Source organism: Sceloporus occidentalis, unplaced genomic scaffold (genome assembly GCF_023333645.1).
Source record: "Sceloporus occidentalis isolate IW3139 unplaced genomic scaffold, rSceOcc1.0.p SCAF_5, whole genome shotgun sequence".
Taxonomy (NCBI): Eukaryota; Metazoa; Chordata; class Lepidosauria; order Squamata; family Phrynosomatidae; genus Sceloporus; species Sceloporus occidentalis.
This window is the reverse complement of record NW_028316985.1, coordinates 124,153,045-124,178,587: the sequence shown is the minus strand read 5'-3', so window position 1 is coordinate 124,178,587 and position 25,543 is coordinate 124,153,045. Positions and strand designations below refer to the sequence as shown.

General features: G+C 39.6%; 1 protein-coding gene across 9 annotated transcripts in view; it reads right to left on the bottom strand.

The window, feature by feature from the left end:
- Positions 1-25,543, bottom strand: part of FAT1 (FAT atypical cadherin 1) — a 150,138-nt gene that overhangs the window by 29,344 nt on the left and 95,251 nt on the right. For 8 of the 9 annotated variants that reach the window (XR_016281301.1, XM_089525328.1, XM_089525331.1 and 5 more), the window contains 11 exons: positions 23,306-23,581; positions 20,881-21,091; positions 13,123-17,190; positions 11,548-11,744; positions 10,370-10,523; positions 7,323-7,556; positions 5,921-6,310; positions 4,775-4,989; positions 4,245-4,382; positions 2,685-2,828; positions 91-288 (listed from right to left, as the gene is read on the bottom strand). Coding sequence is in view for 8 of the 9 variants with exons in the window: in XM_089525328.1 (XP_089381454.1) it covers positions 91-288; positions 2,685-2,828; positions 4,245-4,382; positions 4,775-4,989; positions 5,921-6,310; positions 7,323-7,556; positions 10,370-10,523; positions 11,548-11,744; positions 13,123-17,190; positions 20,881-21,091; positions 23,306-23,581 (6,225 nt within the window). In the remaining variant the exon portion in view is untranslated. The remainder of the gene's footprint in view (positions 1-90; positions 289-2,684; positions 2,829-4,244; positions 4,383-4,774; positions 4,990-5,920; positions 6,311-7,322; positions 7,557-10,369; positions 10,524-11,547; positions 11,745-13,122; positions 17,191-20,880; positions 21,092-23,305; positions 23,582-25,543) is intronic. The other variant, XM_089525327.1, reaches the window with a different exon arrangement.

Below are 25,543 nucleotides of genomic sequence, written 5' to 3'. Positions count from 1 at the left end.
GTATTTGCAAATGTGATTCTGCACCTACTACAATTTCCAGAAGTAGAAGCATTCCACTGTATTTTAAGGGCATATTATAAGACATTATACCTTGACGTGAAGAAAATAATGATCCTTCACTTTGCGTTTCAGTTGAATAGCAGTTGTAAGTATTCCTTGCTGGTTAATCTCAAAAGCATGGTCTTCATTGCCATCCACAATGGTGAAAAAGAAAGGTGGTCCATTGTGAGAAGAATCCTTGTCTGTCACTACCAGTTGCTGGATGTTAAATCCAATATTCTTATTTTCCTAAATGAAGCAGGAAGACATTGTCAAAGGATATACTGTAAAAACATTTCATTAGGATGGCGTGAGGCTTATTTCTGATACTTGTTATTACTTGCAAAGCTGTTCCTGTAGAATGCTTTATTTTGTAAATGGGGTAATTCCTCCCAACTCTAGTGTGAAGTTATGTATTTCAGTGGTTGCTCTGGTCCTATTTGAATCTATCTTCCTATCTGGTTTGAGGACAAATATTACAAACTAAGATGAAAAGTGTAAAAAAAAAATCTTAACCTAGTCACTCAGCATAAATTTGATGAAAATCTGGTATCTTCTTCAAACACAATAGAAGCACAAACACTGGATTGCTCCTCTAACATAGTATTACCCAGTTGAATACTGTACTGTATGCTACTAGTACAGCCTAGCCATTAGGGAAGGACCTCAGACAAAGATAAAACCAGTTTACTGGCTTCAAAATGACCTATATTTCTTTCTTTCTCTTTGCTGTGATTTCTATCAAATAACTACTGCTGAGGTAGGCTGCAGGCTTAGACAACACAATGAACATACCCATTAGGACAAGCCTTATGCACAAAACGATTCACAGCCCAAAGATCCAGGATTACTTCCTGACTGTGTCATAACCTTCTGGTGAAGCAAAGCTTTTAATCTCTCTGTCATTCCACTTCCTATCTGGTTAAGGGAGGACAAAGCTGACTGTCTCCCATCCTTTGTCTGGCTCATACATTTATGCTATGACTCTCTTGTGTCCAATGCCATGAGGTCTGCAGCACACAATTGCCACCTACACTTCCATTCACTTTCGGTACAGGTGAACTCAGATATAATTCATGTATAATATACCTATAATTCACAATGGTTATCAGTCTTAAATGCCAAATTCCATTTTCTGATAACAAACAAACAAGAAATATGTGCATATTAAGTTTAAAAAACTATCAAAGTAACAGCAAGAGATTTAACAAAACAAAAAACAAAAAACAAAAAAACAAAGCCAAGGTTGATGAGAAAGCTGTTGATATCTTAACAAAATTGCTTCTACGTGGAGCTACACTGTTTAATTTTGTACATTATTTTGTACTTTGTACTATATTACTTTGTTGGGCATCTCCTACTGCGTAATATTCTCTCTCTGAGACTTTGAGCTTTTGTTGTTGTTTGTTAGAGCTCATATGAGACATTTGCCAACCTTGTGACAAAAGCTCAATCAACATTACAAATTTGCTTTTTTTCAAGTGCATCTAAACACTGTGTTTGAACAATTTAAATACCAATAAGACTTGATATTTTAAGCCCTGCCTTCACATGACTGAGATGCCTGCTTTTAATTAATTAATTAATTAGACCACTTTTTTCCTCAGTGAAGAAAACGTAAACAGCTTAATTTAATAATTTAAAACAAAATATAGCTAAAGCTTATAACTTTAATACTTGTAGCACTAAATGTCAATTCAAAATAATAAAATAAATGATCATATCAAAACCAAATAATGAATTAATTAATAATTTAAAATAATTTAATTTCTTTTTTTTTTTTTTAAGGGAGAGTACACTGTCTACAATTAAAAACCCTACAACAAATGGCGGGTTACAGACCGCCCGTTTGGGGCGGCGTGCACCCGCCCCTTTCCCTGATGTATCGGGGCCTCAGCTGCCAGACCAGCAGCCTACGAGGCCCCGATCCGCCGCTTTCCAGGCTGCGGGGAAGCTGCAAAAGGCCGCTTCCCCGCGGCCTGGAAAGGGGTGTGCTTGGGGCTTCAAGCCCCAAGGACACCCGGCGATGGTGGGGAGGAGGAGAAAGGGGCCACTTGGTCCTCTGCGTCGCTGGCGCAGCCGTCTGAAGGCTGCGCCCAGCGACGCAAACCCAGAAGGAGCTCCAAAATGGAGCTCCTTCCAGGGTCGCGGAAAGGGCGTCCTAGGTGCCCTGGCGCGGCCCCAATACGTCACAACTGCGCCTCCTCGTTTGGAGACGGCGCGGTCGTGACCTAGTGATGGCGGCGGCCATGTGGAACAGCTGCCGCCATTTTCTACGCACAGAGAGCGTACTAGGGTTAGGGGATGCAGAAGCACCGCCCCTTCCTAACCCTATTATGCACTCTGCGCGTACTTTCTGGTGGTCTGTAACCCGCCAATAGTTAACAGTCAAAAGCCTGTCTAAATACAAAAGTCTTTCCTTGCCACGAGAAGAGCAAGGAGAGAGGCTCACCTAACATCCCATAAAAAGAAGTTCCAAGAAAGCCCTTTTGACTTCTCACCAAATGTGTCTGTGAGAGTGGTGGAACTGAGAAAAAGCCTTCAACTCAAACATATCAAAACTTGGGGAGACTCCTACTGGGCAGACACAGATGTTTTTTCCCTTCAGGTTTTCCATTACTAATACATCAATCAGACAGCATTACCTGGATAATGATACTATAGTTCCCTTTCGAGAATACTGGTGGATTGTCATTTACATCTGATACATCGATATTGACTTTAGTTGTGTTGATTCTAGGTGGACTTCCATTGTCTGTGGCTTGAACTGTCAAAGTGTAACCTGAAATCTTTAAAACACACATGCATACTCATATATAGAGAGAAAATTAGAAATATAAGAGAAACAAGTAGCATGCTTTTTGAATTAAGAAAAATAAAAGTATTAGAAAGTACACATTCTGTTGTTGTCCCATTAAGGTACTTTGTGTAGAAGACTCCTGTACATGTGAAAGAACATCTGGAAACAGAGTGCTAATCATTTCTCACACTTTAATAATAATAATAATAATAATAATAATTTGTTTTATTTATATACCGCTATTCCAAAAATCATAGCGGTGAACAGCAAGTAAGCTAATTAGCAAGTAAGCTAATTTGCCCCCAACAGTCTGGGTATTCATTTTAGCAACCTCGGAAGGATGCAAGCCTGAGTCGAGCTTGGGCCCTTTTGCTGGTCTTGAACTCGCAACCTTGTGGTTTTGAGTCAATGGCTGCAGTACAGGCATTTAACCACTGCACCACCAGGGCTCCTTTAGCTAGCATGCTGTTAGTTACATATGCAGGTGTAAGTCAAACGTATGCTTGCACATGGCTTTTTTGGTTGATGCAGAGGTCTGTATTCCCTTTCTAATTCCACAATAATCAAGGCACCTCTCTCAACTCCCCCCTCCTCCAGCCATTCAAGGCAGGAATCAGAGAACTGTCTTATTATGGGCTGAAACAGACGGCCCTAAAGGGGAGGCGTCACACTGCCTCTTTGAGTGTCAGATTGGGGCCATGGTAACCGCATGCTGTGGCCCCTATCTGCCATTTTTCTGGCCCAAAAACAAGTGGCAAAATGTCACTTTTTTGTGGGCGGAAAAAGGGCGCCCTTATAAGATTGGTTCAGAGGAGGCAATGGCCTTTTTCTGAGGCTGAGAGAGTGTGAGTTGCCCAAGATCACCCAATGGGTTTCGTAGCTGAGCAGAGAATCAAACCCTGGTCTCCAGAGTCATAGTTCAATACTCTAACCACAATGCCATGCTGGCTACCCAATTGTAACCTTACCACTTGACAAAACCATAATTCATTAGAAGTCCAAAACTCCAGTGAGTCATTAATTAGAGAAATAAAGGATCTCCAGACAAATATAGGCTAGAATTTTGTTGGACACTCCTAGATCCCTTAAAACCATTCTTGTGTTGAATGAATACATAGGTAAATATCAGTAATTCAATGGCTCTACTCTAATTGAGAAAAACAATATGATTTAGGTCATTAGGTGTTTCAGGTATGCTTTAATTCTGTCACCACTTGATTACAAGAACCATCTGGAAATGGTAAGACCAGGATGAATCAGGTCTGTCCTCTCACTGGCATACCCTGACCTATGTCTTTATTTGTTGTGAAGCTCATTCTTTTGAAAATCTAATTAAAACAAACACACATTATTTGGAATATTATTTTTCAAGATTATGCTCTAATTCTCAGGCACAGGAATTTACCTTTTCTCTGTCAAGAAGTTTAGCCACTTTAACTTCACCCAAGGTGGGGTCAATTGTGAACTGGTTTTCCTGGTTGCCATCTATAATGGAGTAACGAATGTGGCTGTTTGAAGGCCCATCAGAATCTGCTGCCATAACCTAGAGGACGTTCAATTCTCATTCAATGCAGGGCAAGGCTGTTACTTATATACTTAAAATATGTTTAGCTTCTGAAGGTATACTAATTGACTATTTGTCCCAATTTACAAAGCATTCATAATATATAACAGGTTACACATATTGCCAAAATACTTCAGACTTTTTGCTATTCTTACCATTCTTGTTGCCATTCACATTTAAATAATACTTTGAATATGGTGATTATGACTGGGTAAAATATCACAAATTCCCATATGCCACCTGAAGGAGAAACCTACAGGCCTCAAATTCTCCCCTCCAATATATATACACACATACACACACATACACACACACAGACACACATTGCACTATATTATGTTATGAAATACAAGAAAGAATGAAGTACATACTGTTACAATTGCTTGTTCAACCTCAGCATCTTCACTGATAACTGCAGTGTAAGTGTCTTGACTGAATACTGGAGTATTGTCATTTATATCTGTTACATTTATATTCACTGTTACAACATCACTCAGTGAAGGAGTTCCTCCATCTGTGGCTTCCACTGTCAGATAATACTCAGGAGAGCTTTCATAATCAAGGGTTCCAATAATAAAAATAGCACCTAGAAGAAAAAAAAATCACACATTAAACAGTATTCTGTTAAGACAAATCAAGCAACAGTTGGAATCTTCAAACTACTCAGTAAGTTATTTTAGGGTCAGCGACTGTCTCTATGTTTTCAAACATCCTTTGTGCACATCATAATGACCCACTACATTTATTTTGCTTTGTGGAGCATGCAAAATAGCTGACAATTTTCCTCATGAAAACACAGTTTGTCTAACTTAGAGGTCCATCTGAATGGATCTGCTTTGAGCATGTTCAATTCTGGATCCAGCCCACTATACTCAAGGCCTAGGGCAATCATCTTAAGATAACTTTTGTATAGTCACTTTTAGAATGAGACAACTGCCAAAGTAACTGCTGAAATACTGAACATATCATGACATATCCAAGCAAATAATAAAAATGAATAAAGAGTATTCTGTGTACACATAGCCTCTATTTTGAAGCTACAGTCCGCCCTCTCCTTACATGGGGGATCCATTCCGGACCCTCCACGTAAGGCGAATTCTGTCTATGCTCAAGCCCCATTGGAAACAATGGGGATCGTGCGCGGCAGCGCGGCGGGCGCATGCGCCCATTCCGCCCTGCAGCTTGAGCGCGTAAGTTCAAGTCTGCGTAAAGTGCACCTGCGTATGATGCGGGCGCGCTGTACATGGGAATGAAGCTCCAGTGTATTAGGTAAAACTGTGCTCTCACCTTTACAAGGATTCCAGAGTAAACACCAAAAAATCCAGTTACAAATGCAATACATATTAACGCAACGTGCTTCCTAGCTTAACAATGTTAACTTCCCTCAGACGCTATGAATAAATCAAATTTGGCTATATGTAAAGTTCATTAACACAACATATTGTTTGAAAAGACTCATGTATGTAAATCAGTCTGCCATTGCCTCCTTCCACTGATTAGGAGCCATAAAGAGATACCTGTTTTTGAATCAATACTGAATTTTCCATGTTCATTTCCACTAACTATAGAATAGGTGATTTCGGCATTGGCTTCAATGTCCCGGCTAGCAGCATAAACCTGAAGAATCTCCATTCCAGCCACTGTGTCTTCTGATACAGTGGCACTGTACTCTCTGTACTCAAAGACAGGTGGATTGTCATTTATATCCAAAACAGAAATCACAAGTGTGCCAGTAGAAGACAGTCTTCTAGGAGAGCCTTCATCTTCAGCTTTCAAAGTCAGAGAATAAACAGCCTGTAATTCTCTATCCAAAGGTTTTTCCAACTGAACAATCCCGGAGAATTCATCAATAGAAAACTGCCCATTTGCTGAATTTACCAATGAATAGTGAATCTTCTGATTTAATCCTATAATTGGAAAAAGAACCCCAAAGACTGTTATGTCAAACACATTTCTTTAGCAAGAACTATAAACAGCCATATACATGAACAAAACAGATGGAAAAAAAATATAATGTGGAATTCTGAATGCAGCATTTTGTTTCCACAATGGCCAACCAATTCCCTATGGGAAGCCTATAAGAGGATGTAAGAGGATATGTATACAATAGCATTCTCTTTCTTTTGTCCTCCATCCACTGATCTAAGGAACTATACCGTCTCTGATACACGAGCTAATGTATATTCCTCATGAATACACTGAAAGCCCCATCCACTATTAGTTTGTTTTAATCTCCTTTGTGATTTAGTGAATTCCAGCTTGACTATGAAGTGTATCTTGAATTTTCACTGGATGAAACAAAGATCCCCCCCCCCCAAAAAAAAAATCCACTTTCTCTACACTATTCATAAATGTATAAAACTCAGCTGCTTTCCCCCCTAGAATCCTAAACACTTTAAGTTTTCTTCACAGGGGAATAGTTTTAGCCTCTTGATCATTTGGTCTCCCTTTTCTAAAGTATAGCAACTAGCAAACTACTGCATATACTCATGTATAAGTCTCAAAATTTTAGTAGAAAAATTGATCCAAAAAAACCCACCATGAACTGACTTATCCACTGGTCAGTGTAAGTACTGTACTTAAACTCTTGTTTAAAAAGGAAACATCCCCTGGTGAAAGTCCAGAGTGTAATCCACTCTGGAAACACTGTACCCCCCACCCCCGCCTCTACTTTCTCATCCAGCCAGGCTTTGAGGTGAGCACAAACAGTTATGCCTGCTGGAATTTTGTAAGTCCTTTGGTATCATTTTCCTTTACTTTGTCCTTTACATCCTTTGTTACATTTCATTTCAATTCATAATTTTGGCCTGCCCTCAACTTATACATGAGGTCGACTTATAGTTGAATATATACGGTAATACATCTCATTTAGATTTTAGGACTGGCTTTAAATTAGAAATGCTTCTTAACAAATCATACCAGTGTCTGCATCTGTAGCTTGAACTCTTGTCAACAATGTTTTTGGCTCTGTGTTTTCAAATATTGTGATAGTGTATGGATCTGCTGTAAACTCTGGAATGTTATCGTTCACGTCTTCTATAGTCAGAATAATATTCATCTGGCAAAATCTTCCTCCTCCATCCGAAGCCTTGGCCAAAAAAGCATATACTGACTTTTGCTCACGGTCAAGTGCTGCTAATGTTTTCAGCTCACCTAAAAATCAAACAAACAATGTAAAACAAACAAATGGCTTTGAGAATGACAACTGAACATCCACAAATGACCTGCAAAATTATTTTCAATACAATCTTTTGAGTTTTCTTTTTGTATTAAGTAAACCCAAGTAGGAACTTTTGAAAGAACACATCCCCACCCAGTGGGATGATTTATCTACCTTTTATCTACATTTTTATCCTGCCTCTTCTTGAAGGAAGTGTTGAAAACAACTAAAAAAACTATTGAAATAAATTAAATAAAACCATTAAAATAAGTAATCAATATTAAATGGTTTTTAAAAAATAGTTTTAAAGAAATTTTCCAGCTGTTGTGTGCCTTCAAGTCATTACTGACTTATGGCAATCCTAAGGCAACCCTAACATGGGGTTTTCTTGGGCTGAGAGTGTGTGATTCACCCAAGGTCACCCAGTGGGTTTCCATGGCTAGGCAGGGAATCCAACTCTGATTTCCAGAGTCGTAGTCCAACACTCAACAGCTGCACCATGCTGGCTCTCTTATACCTTTCCTAAATGCAGCCAAAGTGGAAATTCTGTAATTCTGAGGGAATTACATTTCACAGTCTGCAGGAAGATCCAGATGGGCTGCTCATGAAGTTGCCTGAAGCAAAAAAGATTCTGGGAAAGCCTTAAAGGACTTCAGCTACCTATGGATCATGAATTGGAGATGAAAAGCGAAACAAAACTGTTGAGTGTAAGGAAACAATTCTGTATAGCTTTATCCAACAATCTAAGCCCCCTGTATCATTCATATGCAAATGACTTGGTATTCCTATTCATAACTCATACTGGACTAGGGCAATTCTTTTAAGACTTGGAACCTTAAGACAGACAGATTTAGTAAAACTAAATCAATGGGTTCTGAGAAGAGTACAAGTAGACACCAGTGGACCATTAACTGCAGATAACTGGGACTTTTCATGTGCATGTGTATATAGGTTTTTGAGAATGAATATAAACTTGGACCAGTTTTGTGATATCTGAAAACACAGTTCCCTTCAAACCTATGGATTATAGTTTATAAGAAACAACTGCTACCTGTTGCAGGACAGCGCACTTTCATTTATACCAAAATAAATTTAACATTTTTCTATTATTAGTCTTTAGACACTGTGATGCAGTGAATAAAGCTTTTGGGAAGCCAAGTTTCAAATCCTTATTCAGCTATGAAGTGGCTTAGGGCATACTTCTATCTCATTTTCAATATAGATCCACCTTGAGCTTCTTGACAAAGTAAAGGATACAAACATAGGAAATAAATAATGAATCTCATAGAATGTTCACCACATCTAAACAACACTATTATTGCATATAATAATATTAAAAAAAATATACAAAACTAAGGACCTAGTGGTGCTTAGAACAGGCCCAGTGCAATCAATGGGACTTGTGCCTGCCTTGACTAACGTGTCTCATTGACTGTCTTACTTATGCATTACTAGGTATCAATCCAAGCAACAAGCAACAAAAACAAAAGGAATAAGCAGACCCAGAACTGTAAAACAGTGTAATAGTCTTGCTATAATAATTACATACAATCTTAAACACTCTTTTTAAGGACCAAGGGGCTAAACAGATTGCCCCTTTCCTCGCTGGAATGGGGTCGCGACAACTACCCAATCCAGTTTTTCCCTGGCGCAAAAAGCCACTTCTTTTCATACTGGGGAAAAGGTGCCTTTGCTGGTGCGGCATCACTTTTTCTGAGATTATTTGGCGCAGGCCATGTAAACACTGTGCCAAAGAAGGGGCATGATGCCGCCCGTCGTATGATCCAGTCGCCATGCCCCCACTCCTGCTCAATGCTGGCATTTAGTGCCGGTCTGTTGAGGCCCTAGGTTTCAGCGAACAGTTTGTGACTTCCTTCTGGGTACATACCTAGAGTAAAATAACTCAGCTAATCTGCCAGCACAAATCACTTATGGGGGTGGGATGGGGAAAAGACATGCATTCAAATAATACTTCGGTCTCTGTTAATATTTTACAAGAGATCAATGAAGAAATCATGTCAGAAGATATGACGATCGGCAGAGCAATCCTGCAAGGGGTTAGGGAAAAGCAGACCACTCATACTCCTGATGTAATCTCAGACTTGTATGGCTGATGCCCACCAGGTCAGGAAGCGTACATGCGAAGGTAGGATATCTTTGTGTCATTACAATTTAATCTACAACTGCCCGAAGGCCAGACTGTCCAGTGGACCCAAGGCCAGACTCATTTCCATCCCTATTATATGTCATTTGTGGTTTTTGGTCAGTCAGGGGCTGTGCAGACCACCCATAAGGGGCGGCCTGCAGCCACCTTCAGCTGCCCTGGATTGGACCCATGGCAAACCCATGCCATAGCTTCAATCTGGCCTTTCCAGGGAACAAAAAGGAGCCGCAGAAAGCAGCTCCTTTTTGCATCCTGGAAAGGGTGTGATAGCTGTGGTGCTGTGGCTTAAAGGCACTCCTTTGGTGCTGTGTTTTGTGGACACAGCACCAGGGGAACACTATGACGCTGCGCACCATGTGAAGTGTGTGGCGTCATGCTGCCCTGGGGGCGGAGTCGGGGAATGCATCATGTGGACAGCACATCCCCAGGCCAGCCATTATGGCCAGTGTGCACAGCCCCTTAGTCCCAGTGGTAATGTTCATTCTGCCCAGGTGTAGCACTGGCCCTCTCCATGGTGATGCCCCCCAGTAATATTTATTTTCACTGTTAGAGAGTCAACAATGCATAATCCAAAATTCCCTGAAACACCATCACTGGCAGTTTAGGACCGTGTGCATAGTTTACAACATCTTTTAAAGCTACCTGTGTCTGGACTGAGTGTGAAGTCTTCGGCTCCAGCACCATGTAGCGTGTACATTATTTCTGCATTGGAACGGATATCTGCATCTGTGGCTAAGATCTGCATGATGAGTTTGCCAGGTGGGGAATCTTCTGGGACAGTCTCTGTGTATAATGTCTAAAAGATTTTAAAGATAAAATTGGAAAAAAGGTATTAAGAACTTACACAGGAAGGAGGGATACAGACCAAGAAGAAATGGCATTATTAAGATCAGATGTTAAAGGCATTTGAAACAAACTGTTGAGACAAAATATGAAAATATACAGAATTTAAGATTCCAAAATAATGTTCTCACCTGAGTGCATTCTATTATCTGGATCTTGCTATGAATCACCAAAGAAATGAACGCCAGGTAAAACCCACTTGTCCTTAAGTTAGGCATGCCTTAATTTGGTGATTCAGAATAACCATGATAGAGCTCTATACAACAGTATGCATGATTATTTAATATATATTTTTACCGTTTCTTTAACTGCACACACACTGTTTCCCTTGCTTCTTCATAAGCTCCAGGTGTTTCCAACATTGACTTTAATGAGGAAAACAACTCGGCTAGGTTCTGTAAAGTTCAACGCATGTACCACAGGTGGAAAATGACAATATTCTTGGGAAAAAGGCCAAATTCATCTCCTCATGCCAGCCCAAAACAAACCTGGATATCAAGAACATCAAAGACTTTGCACACAAAGCCTACACAATCAAAGTGAGATTTCATATAAGCACTTTTGTGGCCACCTGTAGCAGATTAAAAGCTACCTGGAGAAGACCATGTCAGGGAAGACAGTTATATTTTCCCTTTTCTTTTAAAGGGTTTACTTTCCATAAACTATTAACATACGTATGTATCATAAGTATGTATTGATAGGCAGACTGCTTTAAAAATTAGAGGCCAGTAACATTTGCCAACTGTCAAAGGCACTCAAATAAGTATTTTCTATCTTTCCCTTTATTCTATATTGCTTTGCTAAAATAATGGGCTGACTAAAGCTAAACTTTGACATAAGCACTGCTCTATAGCATTTATTACAGTTACAGATCAGTCAGAATATTTATTACCAGTCATAGATTAGTTATATGAACAGACACCTGGATGTCCTGCTCACTTTAAAAGCAAATGCAGGGGGGAAAGCCATGCTAATACCTTTTCACAAACAGGGCTATTGTCATTCGAATCAAGGACTTTAACTTCCACCACAGCTTTTGTTGCAAACATCCCATCAGTTGCTGTGATATTTAGAAGATAATTATCCTTTACTTCTCTGTCCAGAGGCTTTCTGACATATACTTTCCATTCGTTCTGTATATTTTCCACAGCAAATTGTCCCAATGGATCACCTCCTAGGTCATTAATATAAAAATAATTCAACAAAAACAAAACAGAAAATGAGATTGGTCTGTGTAGAATCTGTATCTATATCCACACAAATGCACACATATACAAAACTGTAATATGTAATTTAGCACAGGACCCTGTACTTTCACTGGATCTTATTGCTCCCTCCACAGTTAGACACCACCCTTCTCTCCTGCAACCCACTCATCATGCATCATAAAAACTGGCTCTAGATATTTGGGAAATTCGCTGTGGCAGGTTTTTGGTGCTGCAAAAGAGGAGGAGAGATGAAAAGTCCTGATTCCAGTGGCACTGGATACCAAAGCAAACCACTGGAGCTTGTGCTTGCCCAGCAACCCTGCATAATGTACAGTAATATTCTCCCCACCCCACCCCCCCACAGCATTGCAGAAATACAGAAATACACACACATGCAGTCAAATTATTACTGTTTTTACGCAACGTTAGCATACAGAATAAAACGAGAGATATCCATATCAGAACTGAGGTCTTGAAATTCTCCCCTCTGCCACTACACACCATGCCATATCTTCTTTTCTGAATGTACCTGACTGTGAACAATTAGTTTTCAGAAAAAGGCAAAGCCAAACCCCTTCTGAACAAATATTGTCAAGAAAGCCCCATGATAATAGTCACGAAACATGAAACAACTTGTAAGCACACAACAATAATACAAACTAAATTGAATATTGCAAAAAATACTTTATCAACATAGTAAATAATTAGATATTCCATTTCAAATAATACCATCCTATGGTTGATAAATTACTGGTTTATTATCAACCAAAGAGGTAAAACATTCTGGAAAAAGCTTGAATACAAGTTTACAGTCTGCAAGATGCAGGATGTTGTCACTGAAAATGCTCCAAACATTAAGTATGAAAGCCATTGTTTACCCAGAATAAGCTGAGTTCTCCTCATAAACCACCAGTAACTTGAAGTAAAAGTTTGAATCCATCTATCCATTACATCAACACACCACACACTTATTTTACCTTGCCAGTACCAGCCACTAATCTGCATATGGTCAAAGAAATAACAGCCAATGATACTCTAACATGAGAATATGGTATGGGACTGCCATATTAAGGCTTAATTATTTCTTGTAATAAGTAGTTCTATCCTAAGACTAGGTTTCTGACTGCTGCTGTAGAAATTTCTTACTCAACTGAGACTTCTTAAAGTGTAATACATTTGTCATGGTCCATGACAATGAATTTCATAAATAAGTGGAAGAAGGAATAAAATAGACTTAAAATGTATTGATACTAATGTAACACACACACACACACACACACCCCAGCAAAATTTAAAGGTATCTTAAAATATCTAACAAATTTGACAGTATTTCTAAATGTTTACCTGTGATAAAATAGTTGACTTGTCTGTTAACATCTTCTGAATCAGCATCTGTGGTGCTCAAAATAGCAACTACGCCTCCAGTTGGGTCATCTTCACTAACTGTTCCTTTATAAATCTCCGCAGTGAAGCGAGGTGGGTTATCATTGACATCTGTTATAGAAACTTCAACAACTGCAGTAGAAGACAATTGCGTTTTTTCACCCCGGTCAGATGCCACCACAATAATTTTGTATTTGTTCTGCTTCTCATGATCAAGCTCTTTCAGTGTAGAAATCCAGCCTGTTTCCACATTTATGGCAAAAGACTCAAAGATATCAGGATCTTGAGTTGGGTACAGCCTGTATGTAACCTGCCCATTGCTTCCAGAATCTTGGTCAGTTGCTTTTACTTGGATGACTTTTGTTCCAGCTGGCATGTTTTCCACAATGAATGCTTTGTATGGATTGGACTCTATGATTGGTTCATTGTCATTTGCATCTCTTATCTGAATACTTACGTCTACTGAAGAACCTACATTGTAATCTTCATTCACATAGTGTGCTAGTACTGAAAACTGGTACCACTTAGTTGTCTCATGATCAAGGCTCTTCTCAAGTTTTAGCTTTCCATTCTGCTTGTCTATCACAAAATATTCATCTCTGTTACTTTCAGGGGTATTTCCTTTCACAAGAGTATATAGCAAGTTCTGTGTGTGCTCTGCTCGTATAATATCAATTTCAGTTCCAATAGGAATGTCTTCAGAAAGAGTGTAAGAATAAAATGGTTCTGAAAATTTTGGAATATGTACTTCAGGGGAGAGTATCCTAATGTAGAGAGGAACACGAGATTCCTTCTGTGGGGAACCACCATCTACTGCTCTAACAAAGAAGGTGAGAAACTCATTTTCTAAACCAATTAAACTTTCTTTTGTATTTATTACCCCAGTCAAATGATCAATTTCTAAATTCTCCTGAACATTTGCAGAGTCTGCTTCAATTGTATAAGTGATGTCAGCATTGGTACCCTCATCAGCATCAGAAGCTAAAACCTTGATAACAGATGTTCCTCTTGGAACATCTGAACCAATATTGACTTCATACTCTGTTGCTCGAAACAAAGGAGCATTATCATTTACATCAGTAAGTATAACATTGATACTGCAGAAAGCCACTTTTCCACCAGAATCCTTGGCCATTAACCTAATGAAGATTACTTTTTCAGCTTGATTTTCACGATCAAGTTTTTCTGAGGTAAATATTTGACCCCTCTCATTAGTATAAAATCTATCTTTTGCAAAATCATTTACAATATGGTATGTGATAGAGCCATAGCTGCCACTATCTTTGTCAGTTGCTTTAACCTCTGTCACCAAGGTATGCAGTGGAGCATTCTCAGAGAGTTCTACTTCATATTCATTCTGACTGAAAAGGGGACTATGCAAATTGGCTCCAATTATATTTATGAGAACCTGAGCTGAGCTTCTGAAGACCCCATCAGAAACAGTTACATTAAAATGGTAAACAGGTTTCAAAGTCAGTTTATGTAAGTTTGATAGGGTGATAACTCCAGTTTTGCTGTTGATTACAAAATTCATGTGATCATTGCCTGTTAATATGAAATATTCCAGCTTGCCCACATCTGAAGTATCTGCATCTGAGGCTTTTACACAAGTTACAAAGTGCCCACGGGGAGCCAGTTCACTGATGTTAGCTTCATAAAGCAGCTGGTTAAATATTGGTGGGTTATCATTCAGGTCTGTTACGCCAACAGTTACTATAATGTCACTGCTCAATGGAGGCATTCCACTGTCAATTGCTCTTACTAGCAATGTGTGTTGCTGAGACTGTTCATAATCCAAACTCCTTGTTGTCAGAATGATCCCAGTGCTGCTATCTATGTGGAAATAATCACGACTCTTGTTGTTGTTTTCTACCAAGTGATAAGAAATACCCCCATTTGTTCCGGAATCAGCATCTGTAGCCCGGACACGTGCAACAGATGTTCCAATTATAGCTGCTTCAGAAAGGGTGGCAGTATAAAATTGCTCTGTAAAGAGAGGAGGATTATCATTGATGTCTTCAACTATTATGTCAACAAATACTTCAGCATGAGCTCCAGTTAATGAATCAGTTGCACGGATGCTGAGTTTGTAGGCAGGGTGAGATTCAAAATCTAGTGGGGCAAAAGTATTAATAACTCCTGTATTAAAGTTTATAGTAAACTGATTGAAAGGGTCACCATCTGTGATGCTATAGCATACTTTGAGCCCCTCTGGGCTATTTGCCTGCACATGAACAACAGGACTATGGATCTGGATGTTTTCTGGTATCTCTGCACTGTAGAAAGCCTTTTCAAATACTGGCATGGCTTTATTCACAACAGTGACTGGGAATGTCACTTCAGCAGAAAAACTAGGCTGTCCTCCATCCTTTCCAACCACAGTGAGAATATACTCTTTATTTAGTGTGTCTGGGTCAAACTGTTTCTTGAGTGAAATTTCACCAGTGTTTCCTATTTGGAAGTGGCCATATTGCTCTCTGAGGGAATAATGAACTTCTCCATTTCTACCAATATCCTTATCTACAGCAGTCACACGCCGAATAACGTGACCCACTTCCGTGTCTATTTTAACAGTGGCATAATATGGAAGACTGACAAAAACAGGGGGATTATCATTTATGTCTTCTACAGTAACCTTCACCACAACATGTGCAATTAGTGATGGCTTATGTTCCGCTGTCACTTCTACCACAATATCAAAGGAGTCTTGCAGCTCACGATCAAATGGTATTCCAGTAGTTGAAAGGACTCCTGAAGTATAGCTAATTTTAAATCTATTGTCTGGGTTTAGAATATGATAAAACAAAGGCTCATTTATTTGATTCCCTATAGCAGTGATAACAGCTAATGTCTTTGTCTCTGTGGAATTCTCTTGAATTACAGCATAGTAGGGACTGTGTGTGAACTTCAGTTGGCTTGCTTTGCTTTCTTTTACATTAATTTTTACATATGTGATGCTTGAAAATCTGCCATCTGATGCTCTGACTGTTAATTCATATCTGCTTCTTAACTGAGTTATATTTTGTACAATAATCTGACCAGTCTTGGAATCAACTGAAAATTTTTCTCCAATGTTACCCTCTGTGATAGAATACATGAGTCGTGAAAAAGTTTCTGAATCAGCATCCGTTGCATTTACCATAACAACTTTCACTCCTTTATAGGTTGGCACCAAAACTGTTGCTTCATATAGATCTTTAGAAAACACAGGAGGGCAATCGTTGATGTCAATGACATAAATAGTAACATTTGCTGCATATTCTGCAAATAAGCGTGGAGTCCCCATGTCGGACACTTGCACTGAAAAGTGAAACATATTTCTCTCTTCATAGTCCAAACTCATTACTGTGTGAATGGCTCCTGTACTGGAATCAATGGCGAAATACTTGTGGACAGATGGCTCAACGATCTGATAGACCAGCAAAGCATTTGAGTCTTTGTCAGCATCTGTGGCTTGTATCACTAAAGGGACATTGCTGTCTGTTAGAACCACACTGTTAACTGAAGCTGATTCACTGATGAGTCCCGTGTATTCTGTCTGCATAAAAGTTGGTGCATTATCATTCTCATCTTGTAGATGCACCAATAAAGTTGTGTTAGTGGACTGGCCAGCCATGTTGGTTCCCTGAATGGTTAGGCTATAAAATGACAATGTTTCATAATCAAGAGCCTTCTGAGAGGTAATGACACCAGAGTTTGGATTGATAGTGAAGACATCACCTATATTGCCATCTTTTATTTCATAAACTACAGATGACTGACTGTATGCAATAACCATTCCAACAAAACTGCCAATGCTGCTGCCTTCACTTATTTCTGTGGAGTATTCTCTCATTGTGAATTTTGGGGATGCATTATCCGAGATTGTAACTGAAATATGCACAGATGTTACTTCACTCATTGGTGGGTTGCCTTTATCTGTTGCTCTCACCATCAAAGTATATTCCTCTTGACTGCTCCGGTCTAATTCTTTTGCAGTGATAATACTGCCTAAGATGGGATGTATGTTAAAAGCATTTCCAATATTCCCTGTTCAAAAATAACAGATAGGGAAAAATTAAAATCAGGAAAATAAATGGAAGAAACAGATGTGAACAGCTAACCCTATAGAAAGTGACATTTATTTAGAAAACCAGACAATAGTTAACATACTGTACAGCAAATTGGAAGATATGAATGCTATGACACAAAGGCATCTAAAACATCAGCATTTTGCACCCATAAACAAGAACACAGAAGAAAAATGGTATCAGTCTTAAATTTAAGTACTTATTGATAACCACAGGAATTCCATTTAGGTGGTTCATGCAATTCTATTCAGGCAACTAAGTGGGCTGGTGGAGGTAGGGCAGAATACTCCTTTCCGCCTCTTGCTCCAGCACAAAAGCCAGATGGACTACAAGAGACAAAAACTAGTTATTTGTAATATGTTCCATTTGCCAATAACTAAATTACATTTACAATCATTGCTTAACAGAGGACAGCATTCCTCTTGCAGTGTAACTGTGATGGCTTTGCTCTTTTTATACTTATGGGATTCTGGACTCCTTAAACAGTAGACTTTTTGTGAGTGCTAAGTTGATGAGGTACAGAGAGAATGGTGCGTTTTGCACCACCGGCTATGGCATTCTAATGAATTGTTTTAGTTTTTAAAGTAACAAAAGGCAACCATTTTAGTTATTCCTGAGAAAGGGGAGATAAAAGAATAATAGTAATAGTGGGCTAACTTACAAGATTGGTAGTTTCATATACCAAATATATATTTTTTTAAAACTTATTTTAAAAGCACAACACTGTATGAGCCTCAACCAGGTCTTCATTTATAGTTTACTAGTTGTACCCAGCCACACGTTGCTGTGGCTCAGTCCCGTTAAATGGAAAAGAAAGAAAAGAGAAAGTGCACATTTCTGAAATATTTAATTTCAAAATGCTTGTGGGTATACAATATTTTTTGTTGTTCCATTGTCTGTGTAGATATAGAGATTGTGTGGTTTGCCAACTCTAGAGCACGCAACATATAATTATCCATGTGAGAAGCAACCTGTGTCTAGATCTAAACTGCAAAATTCTAAAGATTGGTCCTAAGCTTGGTGACTGCAAATGCCAATTAAATATTTAGTATAGCGTGTGTTGCTCTTATATCCAACAGATGGTGCTGTTTTTTTTAAAAATCCATATTTTTACCTGTCACAGGTGTGACATCTATATAATAGTAGGTATATGTATATAAAAACTTGTGCGTATTTGAATGGAATGCTGTGTCAAAATTTCAAAGCAATCGGTGAAGAACTTTCAGATATTTAAAATTTTGAACAAACGAACATTTACATTTTTATTTATATAGATGATGATGTGCTTCTTATAATGTAATTTCTAAAGTTAAAATACTTCTCCGTGTTAGGGCCTCTACAGACGGGTGGCTGAATGCCGCTCCTATTTTTCCCAGATGGAGGCCAGGGCAACCACACGCCGCAGCCTCTGGGTGGAACAAAAAGAAGCCCCGAAAAGGGGCTTGTCTTTGAGTCATGGAAGGGGTGCAATAGGCACGCTATGATGATTTCCCTTCTGCGTAGCGCCATTTGGGCGCTGCACCTGGTGTGCATCATAATGGCATGCAGCATGTGGAAAGGCATGCGCCAAGATGGCACCAGGGCAGTGTGGTGAGGGCTCTGAACATGTGGACACTTAGCCCTCATAGCGCATACAGGCCAGCACAAAGTGCCGGTCTGTACAGTCCCTTGGTGTTTTTATATTAAAAACTCCTACAATTCACTTCAAATTAAAATACAGAAAGTTAATGCACAATCTTCACAATCTACAGTTTGACTGCTTAACCAAGGCAGCCATAGACAAGGCTTTAAAAATAAAGTACACTGAGGTATTTGCACTTCGTAGGAATACCAATAAATTTAAAATAGCAAAATTAACAGGATCTGTCATTCCTAATATTTCAATTACAGGACATATTGGAAGGGACGGAAGGCTATTACTGAAACCATGACCTCATCATAAAGAGATTTTATTTAAAATATTTAAATTATGCCTTTGGGTGGGCAGTTGATATTATCTTTTTTTCTTACTGAAGGTTGTAAACAGAACACCATTCTTAGAATATCCCATTACAAATCCTATAAGCTATTACAGGCATTTAAGGAATGTTCATTTCATATGCTTTGCACTTCTGCCCTAATACTTTAGTTGTACAGTGGTTGAGAATACTAGAAAACAAAGCTGGGAAAGTTTTAACATTTCCTCCCACAAAGTCTTTGGATTAAGAAGGAAGAGGTGGAGTATCTGTGGGTAACCGTGAAAGGGAGAGTGCATGAGAACATGTGCAGGCAAATTCTTCATCGGAAAAGCACAATTTCTGTTAAGTACTAATGAGTGTGACTCTAACAGATTGTGAGTTCCACTGGCTGCAACTTATTTCCAGGCTAAAATTCAACCTTGTGGTTCTAATCTCTAAAGTCCTGTAAGACCTCAGGTCAGTGATCTCTCTCTGTTCTGAGTTATCAACAAAAGGAATTTTGCTCTCAGTATCACCACTCTTTAAAACCAGATGGGAGTTGCAACCAGTCACCCCGTGCTGCTCACCTCAGCTTGAAGTAAAGCTATGTACTAGTAAAAGTAAGTCCTTCTCAGAGAAGGTATAGGAGCTGATTTCTCAGAGAATTGCACCAGATATATTTTGCTAGGGTCTGTAGCATCTTCTGAAGACATGTTTGCTTACTGTAGCTCACTGAACTTTAATTTTACGCTTTCAAGACCATGTTGATAATAAAAAAATTAAGTAGTTTGGCACAGTTGTTTTTCGCTTCACCCATCTAGCATTAGACAACTATGTTCTCAACAACTGTTACAAGCTATTCAGGTCGGACTGTATCAATAATAAAGGATACATCCTGAAATATTTTATATATAGAGAGGAATCCTTTTGACAAGTTTGTCTAGTCATATCCAACTGTAGGAGGCAGTGTTCATCTCTGTTACTCAGCTAAGGGAGCCAGCATTGTCAAAGATGACTGTGGTGTCATGTGGACAGCATAACTGCACAGAATGCTGTTACCTTCCTCCTTATCCATGGATATTTTTACCCATAAATTCAAGCATCCATGGATTGAAAATATTTAAAAAATGTATAAATTCCAAATAGCAAACCTTGATTGTCCATTTCATATAAGGGACATCATTTTGCTCTGCCATTATATTTAATGGGACTTGAGCATCCACAGATTTTGTTATCCACAGGGGGTCCTGGAACAAAACTCCAGTGGATATTAAGGAACCACTGCACCTATTTATACATAGGTACCTCTTACATTTACACTTTTACATGCTTTCGTGGGACTAGTGATCAGAGCCATGGCACTTGGGTCTCAAACTGCTGCCCTGCTGACCTTGCAATCATGTCTTAACCGTTGAGCCACCACATGTGCATTAATGTGCATTATCTACAACTGGCTGCAATAAAACCATTTGCCATATTTAAGTAGATTGATGTCAGTTGTCTTAAATGCATTTAAGCTTGGTGTTGGATTGTGGCTTCTGAGGTTGATTTTTGCTTTCTGGTTCAGCTGAAGTTTTAGAACAGTGTGAAACCAAAGAAAATAATGAACAAACTATACTGGGTCAACTAAAGTTTGTACTGTTTAATGCTACATTCTAACATTTAAAAACACAATCTCTTTATAAATGATTGTTGAAAATAGTGGAACTTACCTGATTCTATGGAGTACACAATTTCTGCATTTTCCCCTTTGTCCTTGTCCAGTGCTGTAACCTGGAGAACCACTGATCCAAAAGCTGCCGACTCATACACTCTCCCTTTGTAGGAAGAACTTGTGAACCAAGGTGCATGATCATTTGTGTCACTGACATTAATGATTATTCTAGCAAAATTGCGCTTGACAGGAACATCTTGATCCCGTACCTAAAACAATCAACACATTAATTGTAGTAATTAGTACATTACAAATCGTATTAAAATATTTAATATATTACGAAGAGTTGGAACATTAATTTCCTGAATCTGTGTTACAACTGGTGTGTGTGTGTTACATTGCGAAGCTCCATGAAGTTCTGCAAGGGGCAAAACTTACAGATTACACCATTGGGCAACAATCAAGTCCTTTTTTCAGTCCTCAGTGAGAGCCAGTGTGATACAGTGGTTTGAATGTTGGACTAGGACTCCGCGAGACCAAGGTTCCAATTCCTCATCATCCATGGAAACCCACTTGGTAATCTTGGACAAAAATATACTCTCTCATCTCAGAAGGAAGACAATGGCAAACATCTGAGTAAGCCCTATGATATAGTCACTAGTAGTTGGAGCTGACTTGAACGCACATAACAACAATAGATAATAACTTAAGTGTATTAAATTAAATGTTATCACCTTCCTAATTTGTAAAGTGGATGTTCCATATGCAGAATATCTGGACAACAAACAAACAAACAACCAAGGTCTAAGGAGATCTATAGGATGATCCACAGAATGTAAAACAAAATCCTAAACCAGTAAAAAGCGGTTGCCCGACTCGGCGGGCTGACCGCTTTGCCGCTAGACGCAGCGAACGACTACAAGCCCCAGAGTGCTCTGGGGCTTGCCCCAGCTCCCTATTGGTGCGCGGGGTGAAAGGGAGCCCCTTCCGCCCTGCGACGCTCTGGGAGCTGGGCTCGGTGATCGGGAGTTCCGGTCCTCCAGGGCAGATGATTGGTTCAGCTGCCCTGGAGGAGGAGTCTCCTGGTCAGGTGGTACTGAGGGCGGGGCTTAGGCCTATATAGGCCGTGCTGCCAGCCCCGGCCCTCAGTCGGTGCTTGGCTCCGGATGGTTAGGAGCCAAGCAGGAAGGGAGGAGAAGCTGAGCCTTCTCCCACCCACCCACCGCTTGGGTTTGGGTTTTTTGTCACAACTTTGGGGCGGCAGCATAGGCCAGGATCTGCACGGTGTGGTACCAGGGCTACGGAGCTCTGGTTTGGGAGTCAGTCGGGACCCGGGGGCGAATAGGGCAGGCGTATGGCCATTGCGGGGGCCATAACGCGAGAGCGCCTCCCGGTGACTAGGGGCTTAGCAAATATGTGAACGCATGGCAGAGATGCGGTCATACGGTGTTCATTAGCCCCTAGGTCATCCCAATGCCTGGTGGGTGCCAGGTTGTGGTTAATCAGACAAACGTGGGGTTGTTTGATTTCGCAGATCCTGACCTCATGCTTTGTGCCAACCCTACCAATGGTTTGCTTAATAAAGTTGTGGCCTTTCCTCCAACATGGTCTCCTGTGGTTATTCGGCAGCAGCATCTGAGGCAAAAAATAGGATTGACATCAAGTACCTGCAGGTTCAGAGGACGTGTTTGCATGATGTCATCAAACACTGGCAGCAACTCTCACTTGCTAGGAAGTTAGTCTGAAGGGACCCATTGAAAAACTACACTTGTACTGGCAACTGTCCACAGTTCCTGATCTGTCAATTAATTAATTAATTCACAGAAGGCTATTTCTTCGTGTGGATCTAATTAACTGGATAAGGAAAATGTAGGTTGAGATGGCTAAGCAAAGGATGTAGGGTGTAGGCAATATCTCCTCTCCTTTGCTCTCTCCCTTTTCTCCCATGGGGATACAGTAAGTCATCCCTCAAAATCCCAAAGAGAAGTGTGACAAAAATACACATACACAAATATCACTTGTAATAATGATCCTATCTGGGGATGAGTAATTGGCAGGGGCTGCACTGAACCCACCGAGGGCACTGTTTGACCTGTCTGATGTTGTGAGAAACCCACAGTTTGCAGGGAACAGGGCAGGAACCTCAAAAATCATTTGGGGTGGGGTCCACATGGCTCACATGTTGCTATTCCTGATTATACTACTACTTTTAAGTATTCAAAGTACTCCATAAACACAACCTCAGCTACCATGGAATCAACCTATTAATCAGGCATCTGGTCTTCTATACCACAGGGCAACAGCTGAGGCTGACAACAGTAACCTGCTTAAGGTCACCCTCAAGTAAGATAATTGTTCATACAAGATTTGAAATAAGGTTCACAGGCTTATTTCTTAGACATTCCAGGTTTATGAGCATTACAGGGCTACAATGAAAGGGACTATTTTGTTTCAACTAAGAAAGAAACATAATGCTTCTTTACCATCACTGTGAGAATGTGTTGATGTATGACTTCATGATCCAATTTTTCTGATGTATAAAGAGAGCCAGTTGCAGGATCCAGACGAAATTTCTTAAGGCTGACAGGATCTATGCTACTTTGCATAGTATAAATTAGTTTATTCTTCTCATCTTTATCTGTGGCACTGATTTGCAAAATTTCAGTTTCTGGCACTGTGTCTTCCGGTATAATGACTTGGTATTCAGATGAAGAAAACTCTGGCCTATGATCATTTGTGTCTATTACCTTAATATAAACCTGAAACAACAACAACAACAACAAAGATAAAAGTGTCAGTGATAAAATTATGATGAAAATGCAGATGTCTAACTGGCAAGCAATGCAAATAAAGCTTCTATGGGATGCAACAGCTCTCTGAAAGGCAACAGTAAGCAAGATATACTTAAACAAACACACCAAAACAACATACATCTTTTATAGAAACATCACTATGTTGGGCTGTAAAGCTAAATTAATTCTCACATAAGCTTTGTGAGTTAGAAAACATTTTGTTAGATCCACAACCATTTAGAAATCATACCCTCAAGAGAGAAGGATTAGCTGGGATCTAAAGAGATACCTTAGATGTGGCCAAATATTTGAGCCTGAGAAGTGCAGTGCTTGTTTCCTTCAACACCTTTAAAATATCCAACGGCTTAGGCAGGAAAAAGCAATTTGATCCTGCTTTCTCCAACAGGTTGAAACCCAACTGTCCACACGGCCCGCTAAGGTGGGCCGAATACTCAGGCAGACCACACAGTGCAGCATCAAGCCGCACCATTAAGTAATTTTTTCAGTTGCCTCCTCGCCATGCATGTACGCAGTTGCACAAACATACCGCCTACAACCTCCAAGTATTTCTTACATCTGCCCAGATGCCACCCCATTGCATGGCCGCCTCTTTGGATCAGCCACACATTCGCATCAGTGAATCAGTGTGTGACAAAGCACAATCAAGGAGCCCCCCCCACACACACATACATGACCCCTTCACCCTATGCCCCCCTACTGGACTGTCTGGTTTGTGTATGTTGTAATTACATCATTGGAACTGTTGCACTTTCATTTCTTTGCTTGGCTGTAGCGCCACACTAGTGTGGAGCTGTTTATATGCAGGTGCAAAGATGCACTTTTCCTGAGCTAAGGTGGAGTATTTCACCTTCTTTTTTTGCTCTGGTTTTTAGCCCCAAAGCACAGCGTAGTTTCAGTTTCCAGCCACTTTGAAGGCATATTTTTCCTGTCTGTTTCACCTCATAATTACTTTTGAAAACTCGCCTTCATTTTCAGTGTTCTGTCATGCAGCTATTACTGTTCAATAAAGGCATATTCAGAACCTCCTTCAACATGTGAAACTAGCTCATTAGTTCTTTAGTTCTAGGGTACCTTTACATATGGAATTAGAATTCTCAAGTACTGGTGTAAAATTTCATCTTCATGGAATGGAACTTTTCAAAACAGATTATCTTAGGGTTGCAGTGGCCTTCTTTTCACAAGTTTATGTACTTCATTAAAATTATTAAGCTTGCTGAACTAAAAAGCAAAATTTAAAATGAGTACTGGGAGCTATTTAGTTGTACAGTGGATCAACAATTATTGCTTTGAAAAGTCTTGTCTTTATATTTAAATTGTAAATGTCTTACACCATTGAAAGGCTTCTCTTAGAAACCTGAAAGTCAAATGAAGCAGAAAAATAGAACATGCTGAAAAGAACACATTACAGTAGGATACAATTCAAGAAGTAGAAAAAAGCAGATGTCATTTATAAAATTATCCGAGTCATCTGCTGTCAATTTAGCAAACATTTTTGGATATAATAGCTTGAGACCAGAACAGTTGGGGGGCTATCTGCTCCCATGTGCTCCCTAAGCACTGAACAGAGACCCTTACACACATTTGGCTAGCAGGAACTAGCAAAAAGATTTCTCAACCGAGTTTGAGATATTCTCTGTTCTAGGGGATCTGTCCCTCACTATTAGCAGTGTTCCACTATTACCAGAACATGGTTTTGTTCGAAAGATCCTTTGTCCAATTCTAATTCTCTGTGGATAGCATGCTTTTTAGCTGTTGAGTATTATTGTTCTGAATTATCTGAATCTGTTTCTAGTCTTGGCAACCCTACCTGGAGTGCTTCACTTACCATAAGTAAAGTCAAAGCAGAAATTTTAAAATCAAATATATATTCTTTGCTATGCACATATATTATTTTAAAAAGAAGAAATT